The following is a 24,584-nucleotide window of genomic DNA, read 5'->3' on the forward strand; positions in this document are numbered from 1 at the left end:
GAGCAGCCATAATTCGATCAGAGATGTAGTACGTAGCAAGGCAACTGTTTTTTGCCTGTGTGGACATCAGTATACCAACACCTGTGTAGTGTGTTTCACTACCTGACATCACAATGTGACCAATGCATGATTATTTATGGCTGATGTTGTGAGTTTCACTCAGAGCAATGACGTCATAATGGTAGTTTTTCAACGTGGCCATCAGATGTTCAGGTGCTAGATCATAGTTGAGTGTGGACACGTTCATAGCTGGTGTTAGCTTAATGGTGAGGGTGGTGGGCTTTTTTTTTTTGGTATACCTTGTCGAGACTCGTATGAGAGCTAACACACAACTCACAGCAAGGGGGCATGAGACAAGAGGGGCGGGAGTGGAAGGGACAAAACAGTGGGGAACAGACACATTAGGTGAACTGTGGAAGGGAGAGGGACGGGGATGGGACGGGGAACAGTGCGAAGAGAAGATGGACATTACAGGGACTTTCAGGAAGGAAAGCAGGGGAAATGAAGGAAGTGGGCTTGGGTGGATTATCAGGGGTAGAAAAGATCGAGGATTTGGATGGGGGAAGATAAGAGGTGGTGGTGAACAGCTGTTTTGAAAGCCTGGAGGGAAGACTGGGAAAGAATAGAGTGAGGAAGTTTATTCCAAAGTCGGGGAAAAAAAGAGGAATGAAAGAGTGAAGATGAGCAGTGATTCGTGATTTTGGTAGTTTTACCAGAAGGGGGTTGTTGGCGGACCTTGAGCGCCCTGTGGAAATGTGGTGGGGACAAATTGCAGAGAGAGCAGGGGGGCAAGGCTGGAGAGGAGTCGGTGGAAGACAGAAAGACCACCGACCAACCTGCGGTGATTGAGTGAGAGGCCCAAAGACTCAGCTTCATTGCGGGAGATGCCGATGATCTTAAATGCCCTGGTTTCAACAGCGTGAAGCCGAGAAAGGTGGGAGGCAGGAGCACCAGCCCAGAGGGGAGAGCAGTACTCCATCAGGCTACGGACAAAAGCTTTGTAAGTGGTCAGGAGCTCAAGAGGGCCGAGGAAGGACTTTGCATGACGGAGGATTCCCAGTCAGCGACTGGCTTTTGAGGCGAGGTTGGAAATGTGACTTTCCCAGGAAAGGTCATGGCAGATAGTGAGACCCAGAAGCTTGAAAGAAAAGACTTCTTCCAGAGGATTGTTGAGAAAGTGGATGGGGGGGTTTGTAAACGGTCCTTTCGAAGAGACATAGTGAGAGTGTGATATTTGTCTGGATTGAAAGACATGTTCCACGTGTTGGACCAGTTTGTGATTTTATCCAGATCTGCAGTGAGCGAAGAAGCTGCTGCTTGCCGGTCTGAGGGATGACAGATGGTACGGCAGAGGGTGGAGTCGTCGGCAAAGAGAAATAGAGGATTTTCCAGAGAGTCGGAGAGATCATTGATGAAAACCAGAAAAAGAACAGAGCCCAGAACGCTACCTTGAGGAACTCCAGCCTGGACAGGAAGAGGGGATGAAAGAACTCCATTTAGGGCTACCTGGCTGTTGAAATAATACCAAGTGGGGTTGACTCTGCCTGTCATCCTTCCGAGGTCGGCAAAATGAGTGCCAGCTTTCTGGTATACTGTGTCGGAGTGGCGACCTGTCCAGAATTGTGCCCGATAGCCAAGGAGACTGCTCAAGCAGCACCAACGCTCTGCACAGAGTATGGGCCTGATGGATGGATGGATGGACACATTCCAGCATCCTCAACTAAACGTTCCCATACTTCGTTCTTCACGCATCTTCAACCATGCACCATCCAATGTAGGCTTTAAGTGTGAGGTGTCATGACAATGCAAATAATTTAAAGCATGATGACCTTCATCCCTTTTTTGGATGTTGTTTTTAGTTCCACAAGGGTTACTCACAAGCCCATTCATCGAGGACACCCTGATGAGGGGACACAGTTATCCCGCTGAGTACCCGGTTGGCTGGAGAGGTAGAGGTAGCCAATCTCCTCACTGCAGGTTATGACGGTTTGGAATAACCACTGCACATTAGGATGTTTCATATTGCAACTTTTTTGCGCTGGTCAAGTTGGCTATGCGTTGTAGCTTTCCAATATGGATAAAAACCCCACTCGCCGATTTTTAGAATTTTCCTCCCAAAAATGGCCGCCGGCGGCTGTTTTTTCCAAAATGGCGGCCTTTTTTCGCGTTTTGACACAGAAATCGACTCCTACACCTGCTAAAATACGTTAATGTTACTTGATATGTGTATGTTTGTAGATGATTATGATTGCTATGTCTGCTGGCAGTCGGGGACTACACATTAGGCATCCAATATGGCGGAAAATCCAAAATGGCGTCCAAGATGGCCGATTTTTGGCCACTGGAAAGTTGTTCCCTCCGATGTGGGTTCTAATATGTCTAGTTATAGGTTTTTGGGTGTGCTGAATTCGTTTTTATGCTCTAAAATGCAGTATATCTGTCACAGAGACGTCTGCGGGGGTCATGCTCTCGCGTTAAGAAGTCGTTCTTGCAAGTCCGAAGAAAAATTTTGAATATTCTCGCCCTCATTAATATCAGGTGTTGATTCGACACCTATGGTATTTGAAACCGCAATTGGTAATTTTCGCTCATGCCGATTCCAACGTGCTCACAGATGAGCGAGAAACGATGGCAAAACTGTTGCATCAGACACCTAGACTACCTCATGATCAACTCAGCTCAGGAAAGCCAAAATTTCCGGCCGTGGATGAGAATGAGAGTAGTGACCTGTGTCTCAGCAGTTTCATAGATGAGGACTCGTGGCGGTTATTCAATCTTCTTGAACTATATGATGTACGAGATGTAGAATGGATGTGTGAGCCTGCAAGCACATGGCCAGAAAGTGATGGTTACCAAAAATTCGCAAACTATGTGCACAATGTTCACGTAGTTAACGACCTTGCAGAGCGTGGAATCAAGTTGATTTCGGATTTTATAGACAAAACGAGGGATGAACAGCAAAGGCAAGCTTTGCTTCAAGTGGTTCTGTGGCACAGGCAGAATTATTCTGGATACACGAAATCCACTCTTCAGAAAATGTAGATAACTATATGAAGCGAAGTGTGAACATTGATGTTTTTGAACGATGGAAATTTTAATTTGAAATGTCGCTACAGCCATGTATGCCATGCCGTGGCCAATATTATTGATTATCGAGGCTGATAGGCACGCATACATGAATTCATATTAGAACATTCATTATGGCATTAGTATACTAGTAATTCGTGTATATACTGTACATGTTAAATAAATACATGTTTCACCTTCGAATATTTAATTGTTATTTACTGCTATCAATGAGGGCGAGAATATTCAAAATTCTTCTTCGGACTTGGAAGAACTACTTCTTAACGCGAGAGCATTTCCCCCGCAGACGTCTCTGTGACAGATATACTGCATTTTAGAGCATAAAAACGAATTCAGCACACCCAAAAACCTATAACTAGACATATTAGAACCCACATCGGAGGGAACAACTTTCCAGTGGCCAAAAATCGGCCATCTTGGACGCCATTTTGGATTTTCCGCCATATTGGATGCCGAATGTCTAGTCCACGACTGCTAGCAGACATAGTAATCATAATCATCGACAAACATACACATATCAAGTAACATTAACGTATTTTAGCAGGTGTAGGAGTCGATTTCTGTGTTGAAACGTGAAAAAAGGCCGCCATTTTGGAAAAATAGACCGCCGGCGGCCATTTTGGGGAGGAAAATTCCAAAAATCGCCGAGTGGGGTTTTTATCCATATTGGAAAGCTACGACGGGTAGTCAACTTGACTGGCGCAAAAAAGTTGCAATATGAAACACCCTACTGCACATCTCTTCAGACTTTGCCAAAATCAAAAGGTGGTCAAACACTTTGACTACGTCTTTCAATCCAGATAAATGTCACACTATCACTTGCTTTCGCTCTGTCTCTGTCTCTGAAAGGACCGTATGGCAAACCCTCCCATCTACTTTCTTAGCAATCCTCTTGAGCAAGTGAACAGTCACTCAAACTTCTGGGTAGGACTGGGCAATATTGATATTTTTGATAGTCGATTAATTATCGTCCCTCCAAATATCGACGATTTCACGATATATCAACATTCCGCAATCACTTACGCTAACATAGCGCGACCACCCAGCAGGGACAGCCGGCACTTGGGGGTGGGTACACACGATCAATGTTTATATAACCCTAACGATGACCTACTCTGCAACAGCTCGAAGATATATCTGTTTATTACCATGTAATCTGTCCTGAAATTGATGTAAACACTTCCGTGTGCTCTCATTGAAAGCAGTGTCCGTGTCATTGTCATACAAACACATCATAATGAGTATTTTTTTAAACATTAATTGCATTTTTGCAGAGTGGCGAAGAAGCAGCTGTGACCCAACGTAGGACTTCAACTGTACTGTATAATTAAAGTATCCGGATTTCTCCGTCCATCCTTCTGCTGTAACGTCATTGTGACGTCATGTCTGTGACATCATTACGGCATTACGTCTAGCACGAGGCTAAGACTCTATGGAGCTGCACGTCATCCCAACATCCTGCACTCAACCCGTCTTGTGCTTAGCCATTTCTTTAAACTTTTTTTCTTTGTTTATGATGTGCACATGGGGGGGATTAAATTCACATCGACCGTGATGTTGGGAGAGGGGGAGGCGATGAGTGTTGTGTTTGACCGTGGTGTTTGTCGCTCTGAAGGCAGAATGTTTGTAAGCTGCCCTGGTGGCAGTGCTTTTTTATGCGTGCTTCACCGTCGAGATAAAAGCTCTCCTGCATGGGGTCTGAGTCAGAGTTCATATGTGGTGATTGAACCGGTGCAAATAATCTTCCTCCTCCTCAGGCATAGGCTCAGAAGATGATGAGGCAGGAGACCTAGCTACTTAGATGGCATGAAGTTTTCTCACCATTCACATGAAAGGCCAGAGAGAATGGTGTTGCCGTTGCGGGTATCAATTTTTTACTGGGACTATCGTGTTTTGATAAAATGAGTTATTCATGTTGATGGTCTTACTAAATCGATGAAAACGGGTCTCCAAATCTTCAATTTACGATGCCGCACACCACTTTTTCCATTATCTAATGTGTTGATATATCGACAGTTTGAAAAATGTAATGTCGCGTTGATGGTATTTTGTTTGATAGCTTATCGAGCCAATAGTATCCAGATGTCACCCATCCCTAATTCTGTGTCTCACCATCAGCCGTGGTCTTTCTTGGGCAAACTACATTTTAAAATTGGCCTCCAAAGCCAGTCGTCAATTGGGCATCCTGCATCATACAAAGTCCTTCCTCGGCATACCTGAACTCCTTATCCACAGCTTTATGGAGTACTGCTCTCCCTACTGGGCTGCCTCTCCTGCCTCACATCTTGCTCAGCTTGATGCCGTGGAAACCAAGGTCTCCAAGATCATTGAAATCTCCCTCGATGAAGTGATTTTACGCATATCACTTTCTCATCGAAGAGTCGGTGGTTTCTGTCATTTACCGCCTCCATTCTAGTCTTGCATCCACTGCTATTTCCATGGGTCGTCGCCCCCCCCCCCCCCCCAGATTTCTCCAGGGCGGACAGTCCACTATCAACCCAGTGCTGGTGAAACTCCAAAATCCAGAATCACTATTCACCTCCACTCATTTGTTCCTCAATTTTCCCACCTAAGGAACCAACATCTACGTACATGCCCTTCAATTTCACTCTTCCCTCCAAATCTTCAAGACAGCTGTTCACCACCATCTCAGATCATCCCCCATTCAAAACCATGATCTTTTCTACTCCTGTTAAGCACCTCCCCCACTCTCAAGCACACCTTCTAAATTTCTGCGTATGTATACATCTTGTCCACCCCAATGCATTCTCCCCTACCCCCTGTTCCTCCCCGTACCCATTATTTGTCCAAGTGTCCCTCTATTCTGTCCTTCAGCCCTGCTGTTGGTGTTTCCATCCCTTTTCTACTGTTCTGTTGCATCCTAATCCATTCGGTGTTCTAGCTCTTCCACGAGCCTCGATTTTTGTAATCAAAATAAAGAGGTGATAGAAGTCAGCCAGTGACAGGTCCACAGACTCAGATTCATCGCAGGATACTCCAATAATATTGAAGGCCTTGGTTTCCACGGCATCAATCTGAGCAAGGTCTGAGACAGAGCCACCAGTCCAAAGTGAAGAGCGGTACTCCATCAAGAGTTGGTTGGGTACCTTGAAGCATGGGGGATATAGGGACATGGATATTGGCAGAAATGGTAGGCAGCTATATTGTATTTATGGATCAGTGATAGTGTTGTGTTTGTGATGTATGTGAGAGGGTCTCATCGAAGGTGGAATGTTCTGTCAGTGTTATTTCATCAATCGCTCTATAACCGTGTTCGCCGTCTGCCCACCCCCAACAAAAATGTCGTTGACAAGCTGTTAGATTGAATTGATGCTGTATTGATGTGGCATCGGCTTGATGATCCAAATGGCCTCCTTCTGCGGCAAACCTCTTTCTGTATCCTTGTGCATCACGGTGGAGGGTTTCAAACCCAGGGTCACGGTATCACGGAGGGAAATGCTCAGAATGTGATGGAAACCAGGCTACGCAACCTGCTGTACCCCGACGTCACGACTGGGACAGCATCAATAGGATGTTAATTGAGTGTCCTTTACAAATGGGTGTCAAAAATAAATTATACAACGATACGTGGGGAAAATAATGTCAATGTTTCGTGGCCTTATCTCAGTGGAATGACAATCTGCACTTCGTGGTTCATTCTTTACTGTCCTCGTGTCAACTTGGAATGGCCATTCAAACGTTGCCTTCAACAATGTAGCGCTGCGGCGCTGATACACCAATGAAGATAATAAACAGTGGCATTAAATTATTCCCTTGTACGGCCTCTCATTGTTAAGCCCGACAGGAAGGAATCTTGACAGATGAGACTATGAAAGCACCGTGGCCATTTTTGAGCCGAAAGAACAAGTTGAGAGGCAAATAAATATACGTGGCCATTTACCTGGATGAACGTTTGAAAGAGCAAACGACTGTGTTTTCACAGGAATAAAGATGTCGGGATAAGTGGAAAGCCCTTACGGCAGACTGAGCATAAAGAATGAAAATTCCACGGATACAGTGCACAGATGAAACAAAAACACAGAAGCTTCCTGTGGTTGTTTGATAACTGGACGACTTTACGGTCAGGGATTCATGGCCTCTATTTAAGCACGCATCACCAACACGAACAAGATGCAACGGCTGGAACACACAAACGTTGTGTTTACGGTCTGTTCTAAGGAAGGGCCGGGGTTGGAAGCCCTGTTTGAAAGCAGCACCTTTGATGGCACAACATCGGGTTCATCCAGCACTCCATATGGTGGTTCACTGTACCATCCACAGAGACCGCACCAAGAGCCTTAACGAACCGAGTCGGCATAATAATAACTCCAGCTCCAGATACGTGATAGACAGATAAAGCGGAGGTCCATCTCATGGGCTCGTATCGGGTCCGATTGGAGACCTCCCCAACTTACTAGGAATACAAGGTAAACACAAGGTGTACAAGCCAACTTTAACATTCATACAGTGGTGAGTGCAGGTCCTGAATTATTTATGTGTGAAAATATATGCTTCTTGTTTCTGACTGTCTCTCACGAATGTTGGACCTTGTATATGGACACATGTAGGACAGGACAAGGACATTACGAGGCATCACTGCATTTTACATCAATTACAAGGACCATCGGAGACAATGGACAATTTAAGAGTGTAGCGTGTGGGATTTGAACGTTGGATCTCAGCAACGTGATTTATGGAGATGTCAATCAAGCCAATCCACATTCTCACAATCCCTTGGAGAAAAAAATTTCAGCCGTTCCTCTTTGTCGGCCTTTTACATCCATCACAGCCGATCCCAACTTTTCCCCACCAAAAGCGAAGTTAATTGTTTGTTCCATTAATTAACGGCATCAAGATATATATATATCCTCGTTGGTTTATCCGACGGTGATTCAAAGATTCACATCCGACTAGCAGGGAATTCCCGGCCGACCACATGACGGATATCGAATCTTGTCAAAACGTAATAGCCACTGGATCACAACAATTACACTTCAACAGAAGGGCCACTCGTTACGATGGATGTGATTACTCGCTCACTCTTATCAAGGTACCGCAAGCTTGTATTTATGTAACGAAGTAAAGAGCAATCTTTGAGGCACAAATCATCACATAATGGAGCAATGGTTTCCCCAAATCAGCATGTACAAGTAGGCCATGAGATGAGAGGTACAACAAGGTCAGTATTTCAAGATAGGTCAGTAACACACACACACCAGTCGATTACAATCTATGAAAAGATGATCCTCCTTCGCTGCCCACAGTTTATCGGCACACCTTCAGGTACATGATATCAAGAGACGGATTACTGGCGGTGAAGACTGAATCGCTCGTTTCATGTAAACCTCATTCTGACACACAATGGGACAACCGAGCATCTGTTCGGCGAATAAAGAGGAAGGAAGGTGGCACGAGGATAACATACTGAGAAAGAGGGTGTCGATCCATGAGAGGTGCGCAGGATGGCTGCTCTTAAACTGCTCCATTTTGTTGAAGCAATTCCCAGCAGAGCGACGAGCTCGCCCCGGTGTGCCGGCGGGGAAGAGCGGCTCAGGCCATGAACCACAAGGGGTTGAGGGGACCAAGTCGAAGAAGGCAAGAAAGGAGCAAGGACAACGGTTCACAATAATAATGTGTTCTCCCGACGTCAAGTTCTCCCGAGTGCACGCAGCGTGTGCCTTGCTCTCCAAATGCTTAATGGGGGAGTTGGGCCTCTAATATGGAAAACAACCCCAAGCAACTCTCCCCCTCCCTACCCCCCCACACCTCTCACCATCTCCCCGCTCAAATAAGAAATGTCACCATAGCAACAGAGCAGTGAGCAGTCTTATGGCCACATCAGGATCAAATTAATCAATATTGTCAGTCACCGTATGTAGATAATCTACGTGGAAAAATGAAGCTCGCAGAGTTATTGCAAGGAGAAAAAAAAAAAAACGGTGAAAGAAAACCGACAATGAGGAAGAGCAGGGTGGTGGACAATGCATGATCAGAGCAACATCTTGGTTTAGACAAAGATAGCCAGACACTTTTACGCCAGCCAATAAATGAGGTAGGAGAGGACAAAATGAAAATGCTATAATTGGGTGCAAAATGTTGGAATGGATATGGACAACTCTTATTAGCAAAAAAAAAAAAGCAACAACAACCAACAACCAAGATCTATGGAGCCACCAAGATCGATTTAGGTTTCGACAAAAAACAAGGTCTCAGGCCGGATACATTAACCTCAACTGGTCGAACTACAGGAAGGTTTCGGTAACTTATGCAACAACCAATCACACACGGCAAGCAAAATGTAGAAAGGCACATTTATCAGTGCTAATCCAAGGCTTAAAACACTGAGGTCTTTAATCTTCGAAGAAATGATACTCGAGCCGATCCATACGTGAACAACGGGTTGATGACTTACAAGTTGATCCAGTCCCTTCGATGCTTCACCCGGTTACCACCATTGGAAACAAGGTGCGGCTGGCATTTCGACCATCAGCCCTTCATTGTCGGAGCAGAAGAGGGAAACATGGGGGTCTGGGGGGGGGGGCTTAACATTGTACTGTGCAATGTGCATTTGTCAAAGACCAATGGGACCAGGTCAAAGATCAAAAGCACTGAAGGAAAATCAAGGATCAATAGGCAACTTTTGAAATGACACACGAGTGCTAAATGAGGCCGTGTGTGTGTGTATGTGTGTGTGTATGTGTGTGTGTATGTGTGTGTGTGTGTGTGTGTGTGTGTTTACACCGACTCAGTTCTGCTCGCCGGGAAATTTGAACCTGCCATTGCTAGCACAAAATCCATAATTCAAATCATCTGTTAAACAGAATTTCCAGCACTTCAACAAAAGATTGGAAATTTCAAAATGGTTAACCATAGATGTTCTGCTCCTGAAAGCAAGTTGGACTCATGGAAATAATACTAAACTAGAAGAGCACTCGGTGGAGCGTAAACCTCCACCACATAATGCCTGATCCATGAGAACATTTCCGGCCCAATACATTTTTGGAATATCATGCTATATATCGTTTTTGAATCCCATCTCTCAATGGTGAAGGATCACTTTTAAATTAAATAATTCTCGTATCCAGATCCGGATCCGGATCTTCACCAAAATGGAATCGATTCTTTGTGGTCACACACCCAACCTGTCCACCAAGTTTCGTCCAAATCCGTCCACAACTTTTTGAGCTATCATGCTATATATCGTTTTGGCCCCATCTCTCAATTTGGTGAAGAATCACTTTAAAAATTCTCGTCATCTAATCCGATCCGGATCTTCACCAAAATCGAATCAGTTCGTCCTCGTCACACACCAAACCTGCCCACAAAATTTCATCCAGATCCTTTCACAACTTTTTGAGATATCCCGCACACAAACAGACAGACGGACAGACAAACAGACAGAGAGCCGGGTGAAAATATTGTTGTGGGCCGGGGGTCGGTGGCGAGGAACGGCCGCCAGGTGGAACAGTGGAGCCATCTCCCACCGAACACCCGGAATTGCAGGTCGTAACCTTCCGACAACTCTGAAGGTCACGGGTCACTTAAGAACCGTGATGGCCCATTCTCTGACGGCGTGGGGTAGGGGTAATAGCCAAATTTCAAGATACCTAAGTACCCACGTCGTCAAATTACCGGGGAAGTCACACCATCAACGGACTCTGTCGAACCGGGTCGCTCTAACGACCTCGGTCCGGTGTAACCGAGCGGTATTACCAAAGTCCGTCGGTCCAAACGACAACTTACAGCCCAATCGGCAAACTGGTTCTCAAGCACGAACCGTGCTGGGTCAATGGAAGAAAACACGGACAACGAGCTGGTACATTTAACAAGAAGGTTTATTTATAAGGGAGGGAGACACAGAGCAGACTTAATCACGAATAAAATGCAATGTACAATGAGCAATCAACACTTATACAATTCTACTTAACAGACTGGCGACACACACACACACACACACACACACACACACACACACACACACACACACACACACACACACGAAATGGACTCCGTCGGGTCGTTATTGGACCCTTCGGCTCGAGAGGGAAGGCGAGCTGAGGGTCAAGGTCTGGTTGGGTACCTTTCCGCCTCGTGCGGTCACACCGACTCCAACCCCCCACGATGGGACTCGAACCTATGGTCCGAAATCCACGAGCCCACGATCCTGGCTGCTCGACCACCACCACCACGGGGTGCCCCGCAAAGGACCGCAGACCACGTTCGCAGACGACCACGACGACAGACAAAAAGCAATGGCCACTATGACTGCCCCACTATGCGCACCAAGAGCAATGGCCACGATGACTGCTCCGATGCTCTTCCTGACGACCACTCTACTCTACTTCTTCGCCGGCCACTCGCCTCCTGATTGGACGAGGGGTTGTCGGGCGATCAGTGGCCTCCCCTTATTGATCGGGACGAACACTCCATCTGGCTGGGTGAGGCCGCCCTGAGGTAACTCGTCCCTGGATTGGTCGGGGGCTTCCGAGGTACTTCTATCCCTCATTGGTTGCGAGGCACACCCATCTCGCTCGGCGGAGTCAACCTCACTACGCCTATGCCCGTGGCCCCGAACACGTGCATAATGGTGATGATGGGGGGGGGGGGGGAGGGGAGATTTAATGTAAAAAACCTGACTATAAAAGAAACCCGCAGCGCACACATGAAATTAACCCATTAGACAGAAAGACGGGACCCTGACTATAAAGACATACTTATCGAAATAACTGAACTGCGGGGACTGCTGTCTGTCTGTGTGCAAATGGCTGCCGGATTCGTAACAATATAACCTCCTTAATCTTTGGTGGCAGAAGTAATTAAACAAGGCAAATGTGTGTCTATATGTATTGTTGCGGTTCTCGGAACCACATACATCCAACATAAAGTGGTCTCAAGACAGTTAATCCATTAATATACGTGTAGATAGTCCCTTCCCTTTTGTCTCGTGGGACAACAGGGGCGTGCGCTGCAAGGATCTCATAGCTAGGTTTGCTTACATCATTTCTTCTTCATTTCATTTCTTACGTCATTTCTACTCTTGTTTTAAGATTATTCCTGAGGTAAATCTGAGCCACGTGCGCCATTCGCTGTGAGATGGGATCATCAGCAAAGGGCCAGAAGGCATTACACCCCCCACCCCTCCGTAGAAAACACAGCCTGCCAAACGCACTCGCAGTGGTAATTTTCACCCAATGGACGGGAAACACACTCAGCACGACGCCCACGCTGCACGGAACACGTACCGAGGCCGATAATAGAAAGGCAACCCGACGCCACGTTGCGCGGGATGCGAGTGTGCAAGGCGCAAGCGGCGTGTTCCTTTCAACCCCATTTCTGGACTAATTATATCGATCGCGTTTCGTCCCGTGCACACGATAGCAGAATCGGGCGAGCGCTGGCCACGTGCTTAATGAAACGAATGAAACGCTGGCCACGAAAGATGTTGTACGGAACATGCTCTCAAAGGCAGACCCGTACGCTGCTCGCGACACTTTGTTATCGCGCAGAGCGGGGCACAAGTGTGTGTGTGTGTGTGTGTGTGTGTGTGTGTGTGTGTGTGTGTGTGTGTGTGTGTGTGTGTGTGTGTGTGTGTGTGTGTGTGTGTGTGTGTGTGTGTGTGTGTGTGTGTGTGTGTGTGTGTGTGTGTGTGTGTGTGTGTGTGTGTGTGTGTCCTGGCACCTGTCCATATAAGTAAACCTGCAGAAGGTCGTTATTATTTTCGGGTTAGATCTGCTCTGCATCCGCTTTCATAAGTTGCTTGTTTATTGCTGCACCCCACCTCTCTTCCCTATCTTTGCACAACACACCCCAATAAATCTATTGATTGCACCACATACCTTTCCTCGCCCCATCGTTAATAAATTATTATTAGAAACTAGCCGAAACCCCGTCACAGACGGATTCCGTTCTATGAGCCCAATATGACAACCAGTGGCGGCTCTTGTAAGAGCCGGATCCCAGTCGATGTACTCCGTGGCCTTACCTAACGAGGCCTACAAAACGTCCTTGTACACAACATTTTTGGTGTACACTACTCATTGTGAAGAAGTCCCCTGATTTGTGCACGTGTCTACTTTGACGTACACCGTGTCAAAACTTCTGGCTCTCGAGAAAGCGACGTACGGTTGTCCGTGCGAAAAAAAAGCTGGAGATGGTAAGTATATCCCCACTCTACGAAATGTTTGTCCTTGCGCCTTGTTAATGGTCATGCAGTATGCAAGCCGGATGGGGAATTGTGTTCTCCTTAGTGTGAAGGGCAATGCTACGTCCGATGGTGCCAGCTCCAGCCGTGGAATCAGAACTCGCCGTCCGTGTTTGTTTCCGCCAATGATTTCTCCATCCAACACATGGTTGTGTAGTCTTCGAATGCACAGTCTACTGCCGTCGCACAGTCCGCGTCGAATGTCGAAGTTACGGAGGAGCATCACGATTGAACCCACTTTCAGTGAAAGTTTGTGTGGTGGCATTCCAGCTGGAGTTATACTGTTGAGAAACTCGATTGGGTAATTGTCCGCTTGCTGATCTTCACAGATAGCTTCGTCTACACTGGGGTACGTTTTTTCTTCTCCTTCAATTTTTTTCAGCACCATTTGGTTCAGCTGCAGGGAGCTTTCGTTTGTTGGGCTGAGGATGGCGGTTTCAAACACGTCTTCAGATGCATTAAGCGCCGGTAAAAACACTTCATCAACGATGTTGTCCTGAACGATGTTGCATTTCTTAGAAATATCAATGATGTCGTCTGTAGGGTGTTCGCTGCTTTTTAAAATCCCGTTTCCTAGTTGTAGGAGCCATTCACTGAACTGTGCATCGTTTACAGCGCGCATTTTCGTCGTGAGCTTGGTCGTATGGAAAAGGGGCCACAGACGAGAAGATTTCACACAATTTTCAACAATTCCTGCTCTGGATGTTTTGGGCATTACAGGCAAAACCTGCTTGAAATCACCACCGAGTATGAAGATCTTTCCAGCGAATGGGGTATCACTCTGGCAGATGTCTCTCAACATTATGTTCACAGCATTCAATGCACTCTTTGGCACCATTGAGGCCTCATCAATCACGAAGAGTGTTGTCTGTCGCAGAGTTTCTGCGTGTTTCGACCGTGGAGAAACGTTGCATGTACAGTTATCCATTATGGGTACTGGGAACTTGAAGAGATTGTGCGCAGTACGTCCATCCTTCAGAAGATTGGCTGCAATCCCTGTCCATGCACATGCTGCAGTGCGAACATGCTTGCTGTGGAAGTCGGCAACAAGCGTGTTGTATACGAAGGTTTTTCCACTTCCCCCGGGTCCTTCAATAAAATACAACCGTGGTTTTGTCACATTTTGTGGACGGATTTCTGCTAAATCAAGTATGACTCGATCAACGAACTCTCTTTGCTCTGCATTGAGGGAATCCATCATCTGTTGCACTTGATTGGGGTTTGCGTCTGGTATGGGATCATACTGGACTGCATCAATGTCAACAACGGGTAGATGCAGGTCTGAGTAGTTTACGTTGTTCCACGTGTGAATTTCACTGATTTCTCGGAGGGCTAACTGTTCCCCCTCTTGTTCGCCGACAGTGCGTGCGAAATCTTCGGCGAGCATTGCCTTGCGTCTTTGCCACAATAATGCAGGTTCTGAAGGGGTACATTGGATGCAGATCGTAACGAACAGACTTCGAAGTTGTCTCGGCATCTGAAAAACACTCGCCTCCTCCAATGTTTTGTCCCATTCAGAGTCGTCGTCAAGCAAATGAAGTCGTAGGCAGACGTCTCTGAAGGTCGGCTCAACGACCGCATGTACTGTTCGGAGGTCTTCGTACTTTGTGGGACCGGGAATGGAAAGCAGGAGAAGACGCAGATAATATAACTCCATCTTGTTGGGGTTGACAAAGTACATTCGAGCGATGACTTTTTCTCCGCCTCGTTTCCTCGGTTGCCATTGTGACTTTGATGAATTCCAAACGTACGTGTTTGGAAGGTCAGTGTAATGTATGCCAGTTGGGTGCAAGCTGTTCAATTTGAAAAATGCCGTCAACATAGTGTTTTTAGTGGCAGCATTTGCAACAGCATTCTGTTCCTGGCCTTCACGAAAGTACACCAATTGTTGTTCTGGCAGATGAACTGGTAGACAGACGTATGATAGTGTGCGAATGGCGATGCAGTTCTCACACACACACACACACACACACACACACACACACACACACACACACACACACACAAGCATTTAAAGGCCATTTTCCCCGCTAAAGCAGGGGTTAGCCTTGCGGGCCCCATGACAATCTTCTCCACTTTACCCTATTTTCTGCATCTCCCCTTCTTAATCCCCTTGCCCACATTTCCTCTTCCACCACATTTAGCCAAGTTTTTCTCGGTCTTCCCCGTCCTCTACTTCCGACTACACTCATTTCCAACACTCCTCTCACCCAGTCACTTTCATCCTTCCTCAACACATGACCCAACCATCTCAACCTGTTTCTCTTCACAACTTCCATCACAGACTCTATTCCCATCATCTTCCGCAAGTCATCATTTGTCTTCCTCTCTCTCAACGATACTCCACACATCCACCGAACCATTCGCATTTCCACCCTTTCCAGCCTTTGTTGCTGCTCCATGTTCAGTACCCATGTCTCACTCCCATAAATCATCGTACTCCTCACACATGTAGCATACACCTTTCCCTTCAGCTTCAACGACACTCCCCTCTTTGTCAGCACGCCACTCAGTTCCCGAAACTTCTTCCATGCACATCTCACTCTAGCAACCGTCGAAGAGTCTGATCCACCTTCTCCATTCAGCATGTCTCCGAGATAGCAAAATGTTTTCACCCCTTCCAGCTTCACACCATCGATGCAGTTCGTATTCAAATAACCTCCAGCATGCCTCTGGGGCACTGAAGTATCTCGCATCCAGGTGGTTTGTGACTTCATCATGGTCGAATGCGTTTGCATTCATTTCTAATGTTGCACAATCATGACCTTTGTATATGTATTTAAACAAATATTTTACAGACTTGACGGTTATGCATGCCTCCACATTGATATGAGCGGAAAACTTCTCGCTGAAATACGGGCTGTATGGAACAATCCACCGGTTATCAACTTCGTATTGTCCAACGTTCATAGTGGTTCCATTATCGCGCCGTCGGTACATAGGATATGCGTCCATTCTCATGCTTGTTTTGGCCCGAAAAGTCTTCGGATAATCCTTACTGCACGTGCCGTCCGACATACATACAGACTTCGGGTTCAGACCTCCGCAAGGGCCATGTACCATACAAGATCTTCTGACCTCGTACAAATGAGGTTTGGTTTAAGCACTTGGGATTTTGGCATTAATTATTTTATCAATATCTTCCGGTACCCTCAATTTGGATTCATGCGAGAGAATTAACATTAAATGGCAGTGGGGTAATCCTCGTTTCTGAAATTCGATGACATACACGTACGCAACAACCATGCCAAGCACGTGGCTTTCTGTGATATCAATCAGAAGTTCAGTGAGGTGTTGTTTGAATACTCTGGCCACAACATCTGGTCTATGTTCGATTTTCTGACCTGCAGGTAGGTTGGCCACTATGTCCAGGTGTTTCGGGTTGCATGTGAAGGTCAAGAAAATATCTGGCTTTCCGAATTTGCCAACTATGGCCATAGCGTCCTGGAAGTTCTGCTGTAAGGCACGTGGCGAACCTTGAAATGATGATGTCTAAATGACAATTTTGCCAGCATGTTGGTCAGACTGTGTTTGTATATGATCTATCAGTCCTTGATAAAAATCCACTCTGAGGTTATTCTGATTCCTCCGCACGAAGTCCAAGCGGGCAGCCTCGGTACGGACGTAAGCATCCACTTCATACTGTTGGAACAATTTCCCGCCATAGAAAAGTGGGTTGAATTGAGCCTGGCATGCTAGGCGATGAGCGTAAAATTAAAGGAGTGTGAGCGTGTTCCGCTTTGGAGTCGAGTGGAGTGGGTTATGCGGAGTATTATGCTGCCAGCCGAGATCACCACGGGGGAAAAAGACAGGATAGTCCATGGGGGTCTATATTTGCTGACATGTAGGAAATTTTTCTGGGTGGCTGATTTCGAGGATGACCAACGATATCTCTGTTGACTGGTGGAGCACCATCGTCACCTACAAACACATCCGCCACTTCATCTTGGGTCGGTGCATTATACCGGCACTGATCTCTCCCTTGTTTAAAATACATGGTGATATTTGGAAGATCACTATTGTTCTGAATCGCCGACTCAACGGCTGCCTTCTCCACCTCAAACATATGTTCGTAGGCCATCGCGAATGGGCAATTGCGTTGTATGACATCAGTCAATAAATTCATCGTATCACGCCTGCAGTTGTGATTTTCCAGATACCTCAGTCGATGTTCTGTGGCTTGATGACCTTCGATTATGTATAGCTGATTATAGATAGGATTTTCGCTCTCACCAGGATGCAAGGAACCGGTGCGGTGGTAGATTTGCCCATGCAAACGAAAAGTGTACGGCCCTCTTCCTGGAGGATGCACTACATGTGCCCCGGATGAAGCAAATGACAGGGCACTGTTGTACTGCCTTATATTGTCGTGGAAGTTTTTAGATTGTTCATCACCGCTACATAATAGATTATTCAGTTCCTCTGGATATGGTGATAAAGGTGGTAACTGAACCTTCCCGTTACGACAGCAGTTGCGCGTCTCCCTTCTGAATCGGAGGGCACCACAGTACTCAGAGTTCGTGCATTAACCCAATCGTGAACTTTGGAGGAGGTTGTGGCCCTGTCTCAGCTGCAGCTGCACATTGCTGTGTCCGACGTCTTTTGACATTCCGGCCATTAACATAACGCCTTGGCATGATGATTGACGATGTTGAGGAAAAATGTTATGATGTCATGACGTCCTTATGCCTCTCAGCGGTGACGTCACACGTCACCATGTAAATGAATGTAAAACGATAAGTGTTTATTCTGCTTCAGAGTTGAAGCTTAACAATTGCCACTATGTGCGATGCACTCTTGACGCTATTTTCGAGGAGTGGAATTAGTAATTCCACCTCTCAGCAAGTAACGTTCTGACGACGGACGTAATGGCGTCAGCGAATAACCGATGATGTCATGACATCCTGACGCCTCTCAGCGGTGACGTCACACGTTGCCATGTAAATGAATGTAAAACGATAAGTGTTTATTCTGCTTCAGAGTTGAAGTTTGACAATTGCCACTATGTGCGATGCACTCTTACAGGTACCATGTTTCTTTCAGTCCAGGTCACAGTACCGAGAAAAACGTGACGCGACCGCTTGGAGCAGCACAAAATTGGTCCTTCAGTATTAATATATAGATGTTCCCTGCTCATTTTTGTCTTTTCCTTCATTGATCCAGCATTGTCCGAATCTTAGCTTAGCCGGGACTTTAATCCCAACAATCCGTTCCTTTTAGCCGGTACGTCCTTGGCAGTGTCGCTCGGCTGCATCCGATCCGGTAAAGTGATCTGGCCCGGACAAGGCGTACCGAGGGCGTGTTCCCCGGTAATTAAACCACATGGTTATTTTTAGGTAACCGGATTAACTAGACGGAGGACCCGAAGTCACGTGGTTGAGTTATTGGCGTCCACGGTCGGTTAAGCGACCTGCCGCTTCACAGAATTATCCGTGTGCGACGGCCTACAATTCCGGGGAGTCTGGTGGGAGCCGAGATAGCTTTCCCCCCCCCCCCTCGTGGTCTTCTCACCTGACCCCCGACCCGCAACAGTATGTATGTCTGTACGTATGCATGTCTGAAAATCATGAAAAGCTGGCCTGATCTCCATCAAATTTTGCATACGTATTGGTAGTACCCATGGTCAGATCATGTACACAAAGAAAGTCAGAAAAAAAAATCACCCCCTTTGACCCCTGCACCCCCCCCCCCTTTTAGGTGGGGGGGGGGAGGAGAACTTGCCATTTTTCCACAAGGGAGCAGGTGTTTCTAGTTTCTGTATTGGAAATATGAGAAATATCCGTCAATGAGAGGTATCGGGTTCGTACCATTTCCTGTTTGTACAAGCTAGCCGCAGCAGTGGATATAACACACATTACACACGTGAACGGGTGCTTGTCCTTTTACCAACAGATGCAAAAATCTCGTGTAATCTCTCTTGTGGTGCCAAACGATGGGAGCAGAGGTTTATACAGGAAGCTTTGCCCCCATTGTTCTCTCTTTTGCTCTGACGAAGAGGTAAGGCCCGAAACATCAGTCTTTCCCTTTTATTCAAGGTGGATAAACCACCATGTAAGGTAAAAAAAATTTTAATCGATGCTAATCTCTCCAGCCTTGTTCATCCTCTGTTTGACATGATGAGTTTATACAAAACAGTTTAATGCAAAACAGATTCACACTAAGGCAACTGTGTCCACTGAACCCTTTTATGGGAGAGGAAAACCACCCCAATGTGGACGTGCTTGCTGTCGCATGTTTTTTGCTCCAGGAAACCATCCAGGAAGCCTCAGAACCTTTATCTACATTCACAACATTTTCTCCAAACGGTAAATGGTTAAGAGGCCTGACAGTGTGCAAAGTAGTGTGCTCTTGAACATTCCTCATGCTATCACCAACCTATGAGCTGTCTATTCTGGGTTCGATTCCCAAAACCGGCTCCAAACTGTTGGATTGATGCTTCGCAAGCAGGATGTTCCTTCCCTCGGATGGAGGATAAGTTGGATATTCCATTTGCAAGCACGGGCTGGCAGGAGACATTAAAGATCCCACCCTGTCTGTGAAGAGTATGGAGTTATCACTGGCACCCTCAACAAATTACCAATTTCCACCCAAACTCTCTCACCAAGCTGCACTGGACAATTGTGGTAAGTGTGGTAAGTTTGCCAACACCCCCAAAGTGAGTTTGACCTTTGTCCTATGAGTGGAATGAATTTTACATATGTAGCAGCAAAAATACCCGTCGCTTTGCTTGTAGATGGAATCAACCCTTGAAACCACACTTTGGGTACAGCGTACAAAATTAGGTTGGATTTGGTTCAGTAGCTGTTGAAGCATAAATAAACAAACATGAATTCAGCTTTACATATTGGACAGACACAGACACAATAATAAGGATGTCGAATGGATCCAAAACTTGGAAGAGAAGAAGCAACATCTCGAGGAAATGCCCCCAGTAATAACTGATGCAGAAAAGATAAAACAATTTACAAAGATGGCAAACTTCAAAAGCCCTGGCCCAGATGGGATCCCAAACTTCTGGATAGAGCAATTTGATGCTCTCCACATTCACTACGCTCAAAGGTTCAATGAACTTATCCAAGTGGATCAGGAAATGGATGAATGGCTCACAGAAAGTAACACCTTCTTCATCCCATAATCAGAAGAACCCAACTACCTCACAAATACTGCCCAATATCCTGTCTACCCGCAACATACAAACTTTTAAGAGGAGTCATCACAGAAACAAATGTACCATCACCTAACACAACAAGGAGGCCGAGAGGCAGAACAGAACGGATGCAAGAGAGGATGTTATGGAATAATAGACCACTTACTACTAAACAAGGCCATACTCCTGGTGTTGGCTTAATGGTTCGGATTGTGGGCTTTGGATCCTAGGATCCTGAGTTCAAATCCCACTCGACTGTTTAATTAATACCAGGTGGGGGTTGACTCTGCCTGTCATCCTTCCGAGGTCGGCAAAATGAGTGCCAGCTTGCTGGTATCCTGTGTCGGAGTGGTGACCCGTCCAGGATTGTGCCCAATAGCCAAGGAGACTGCTTAGGCAGCACCAACGCTCCACACAGAGTATGGTCTCAATGGATGGAAGGCCATACCGGAAAACTACAATATGAGAAGGACCAAACTGTCCACAGCCTGGATAGACTATGAAAAAAAAAGAACCTTTTAATCATGTCCCACATTCATGGATGATAAAATACATGCAAATGTACAAGATAACTCCCCAAATGATCAATCCGATTGAGAAAGCCATGCATTTATGGAGTACAACACTAATCCTACAACACTCGGAAGGAAAGATCGAAATACCAGGAGTGAAGATGAGACGTAGGATATTTTCAAGGAGACAGTCGTCCCCCCCTCCTGTCTTGCCTTGCTCTGGATCCACTAAGTAACCTCATTAATGAGCAAGGACACAAACACCCTCACAACCAATGAAAGAACGTCCAAAGAAGCAAAAAAGGTGACACATCTACTTTACATGGATGATTTTAAAAACTCCTCGTTTCCAATGACTTCACAATGATGAAAAATTGGCAGAACAACTGAAATTAGTGAAACAGTACTCCGACGACATCCAAATGGAATTTTGGCCGAGATAAGTGTGCCAAGTGCACATTCGTGCAAGGTAGACCAACAAAAACGGACGACATAAAAATCGACCGAGATACAGCCATATGAGGGAGAGACAACAAAACATCATAGAAATACCTTGGAGTAGAAGAGGGCCACAAAATATGTCAAAAAAAAAGATGGCGAAATTGAGCCAATTGGAAAAGGGTAGATTTTGCAATGTCGAAACAGAAAGCATGAGTCACCTCCCATCAGGATGTAGAAAAACTCATGTCAGAACAGCTGAACACAAAAAGGCACAACGAGGTATGTGGAGTAATCCACTGGCACATCTACAGAAATTTCAATATCCCAGTTTCAGAAAACTCATGGAAACATGAACTAAAAGCAATCATAGAAAACATGGAAATGATGCTTACATACGACCTGATGATCCCATCCAGCGTGAACATAGAAAACAAAGCATTACGCCTGGATATAGTACTCAGATACAAAAAGGAAAAGAAGGCATTGTTCATTGAAGTTTCAGTACCCAGTGATTTTGGTCTAAATAATGCAGAAATCAAGGAAATGACCAAATATCAAGACCTCAAGAATGAAGTGAAAAGATCCTGGAAGCTGAAGAGCACCAAAATTGTACCAATAATTGGAGCAATGGGAATGATAAAGAACCTCGCAAAGATCCGACAAATCATCCCTGGGAACATTAACACAAACGAACTACAGTTGGAGGCTGTCCGAAGCTCAGTGACAATCGCGAAAAGAGCCCTCGGAACAAAACAACTTCACAACTTAGGCCATGAATCACGATCCTTCACCAAAACAAAGGTGGATACTTCGAGTCCTAGGTGGGCTCCGTTCCACCTTCTGAAACAATCAACGACACACACACACACACACACACACACACACACACACACACACACACACACACACACACACACACACACACACACACACCTCATCCATTTGTAGTGTATACATTTTCAACCCCCTAGGGCACGTTCCCACAAGTTTCCTGTCCTGCATTATTGTGAAACGTGATAAGTCACCGTCACAATAACATATTAAAAAATTCAATTGTTTATCAAATGGAAGTAAAAAAAAAAAAAAAAATCATGAAATAATGGTGCTTTGGGTGAATGGCGTTGCATATCAGGTTCCCCCCTCAAGGGGCTGTCACACCTTGACGTTTTAGCCAGCATATGGCAAGGTATCAAAATGTATGTAAAACGCTGGCGTACGCTGAACTATTGATGATTTTTTTTTAAGTTTTGGGCGTATAATAACGTGTTGGACGTATGCATAACGTATTAGTAACGCACACAGAACGTTTCAATCACATATAGATAACTTATACCAACGAATGCTGAGCGTGTTGTCGGCATTCACAACCTATGCCCAACGATAGTCTAACTTATGCATTGCGCGCGGCAGCGTATCGCCGACGGTCACGTGGCGTAGGCTATTAATAGGCTGCGGCTCGACGATTCAAATCATAACCGCACTAGACATCGAAGTGTGAAGCCGCTGTCACACCTTGACGTTTTAGCCAGCGTATGCTGACGTATGAAAAATTTGCCGAACCAAGCTGGCATATGTCGAATACGTTATGGGTAAGTTTTGTATACGTTAAGAGCACGCTGGCATACGTCGTAGTACGCTGGCATATGTCGTAGTACGCTGGCATAGGTCGTCATATGCCGAGTACGTCGAGAAATTTTCAGCATGTTGAAAATGTCTCGACGTACTCGGCGTATGACACACGTTCCACATATGCTGGCCATAAGTTGTAGGCACGTTACGCGATCATTGACACCCGTCGACACACGTTACTTGTAAGTTACTCATAAGTCAAAACACGTCAAGGTAATGGTTAGCGTCAGCGTTCCAGACTCCCTGGTTTTTATTTTTTTTCTTCGGTATGACGGTGATGTTGACACTTCGATTTCCCATGCGGTTATGATTTAAATCGTTAAGCGGCAGCCTATTAATTATATTATATTATAACCGCACTAGAAATCGAAGTGTCAACATCACCGTCATACCGAAGAAAAAAAAATTATAAACCAGGGAGTCTGGAACACTGACGCTAACCATTACCTTGACGTGTTTTGACTTATGAGTAACTTACAAGTAACGTGTGTGGACGTGTGTCAACGATCGCGTAACGTGCCTACAACTTATGGCCAGTGTTATGCGGAACGTGTGAGTCATACGCTGGCATACGTCGAAAAATTTCAAGCATGGAAAATTTGTCTAACAGCTCGGCGTACTACGACGTATGCCAGCGCACTACGACGTATGCCAGCGTATGACGTATGCCAGCGTGCTCTTAACGTATACAAACTTACCCAAAACGTATTCGACGCGTGCCAGCGTTTTAGCCAAATTTTTCAAAAGTCAGGCATACGCTGGCTAAATCGTCAAGGTGTGACAGGCCCTCCAGTGGGGAGAGGGGCAGAGTTTGGCTTGTGAGATGGATCCCAGCTTCCCACCAAAGAGTTTATACTTCATCATATCAGATGAGGACTAAACATTGGCATTGGTAGTGCTGAATCTATCACTTATTTGGCATTGGTAGTTTGGCATTTGGCAAACAAATGCCCAGATCAAATTTGAACTTGTTCATATAAATCACAGTATATTTAACTCGTGTCTGAATGTTGTGAGGCTTCAAATGTCGATATTCCTGCATACAAGTTCTGGTATAAAATACACTCTTTACCCTTTACACCACAAAAGGTTACACAGAAAGAAAAAAAAAAGTTGGACTGCTTGTCCTGAAGTTCACCTGGATGAGGAGCAACAGTCACTCAAATCCCCCACAGACCCCCTTAGAGCATAATTTTTTTTAATGTCATGAACAAACTTTGGTACATCATGAGTGATGAAGATTGTGGTCAAGTTTCATTGAAATTCTGTGTGTAGTTTGGAGAAGAGAGCAAATAACTATCTTGGGGCGTCAGAACCCACCACCCCCATAGACTCCTTAATGAGTGCAGATTTTGATGCAGTCAATACACTTTTGTACATGATGGGTGATGAAGGTTAGGGTCAAGTTTTATAAAAAATCATGTCTGTAGTTTCGGAGAAGAGAGCAAATACCTATTTTAGGGGGTCCAAAAACCCCACGTAGACCCCATAAATAAGTGCAGATTTTGATATGATGGACATGCTTTGGTAGATCACAGGTGACGAATGTTGTGGTCAAATTTCATCG

General features: G+C 45.6%; 1 protein-coding gene across 6 annotated transcripts in view; it reads right to left on the minus strand.

Annotated features, from left to right (window-relative positions):
• LOC147028498 (active breakpoint cluster region-related protein-like) overlaps window positions 1–24,584 on the minus strand; it is a 148,821-nt gene that overhangs the window by 115,854 nt on the left and 8,383 nt on the right. Inside the window, exon 1 of one of the 6 annotated variants that reach the window (XM_085878934.1) lies at window positions 8,513–8,789. The exons of the other annotated variants lie outside the window; for them this stretch is intronic. Coding sequence (XP_085735060.1) covers window positions 8,513–8,573 — 61 coding nt within the window. The 5' untranslated portion in view covers window positions 8,574–8,789. Of the gene's footprint in view, window positions 1–8,512; window positions 8,790–24,584 lie in introns of those variants that run through there. 6 annotated transcript variants of the gene reach the window in all.

The sequence above is a fragment of the Eptatretus burgeri genome, chromosome 4 (assembly GCF_056783735.1).
Source record: "Eptatretus burgeri isolate ZD-2024b chromosome 4, Ebu_testis_v1, whole genome shotgun sequence".
Lineage (NCBI taxonomy): Eukaryota > Metazoa > Chordata > Myxini > Myxiniformes > Myxinidae > Eptatretus > Eptatretus burgeri.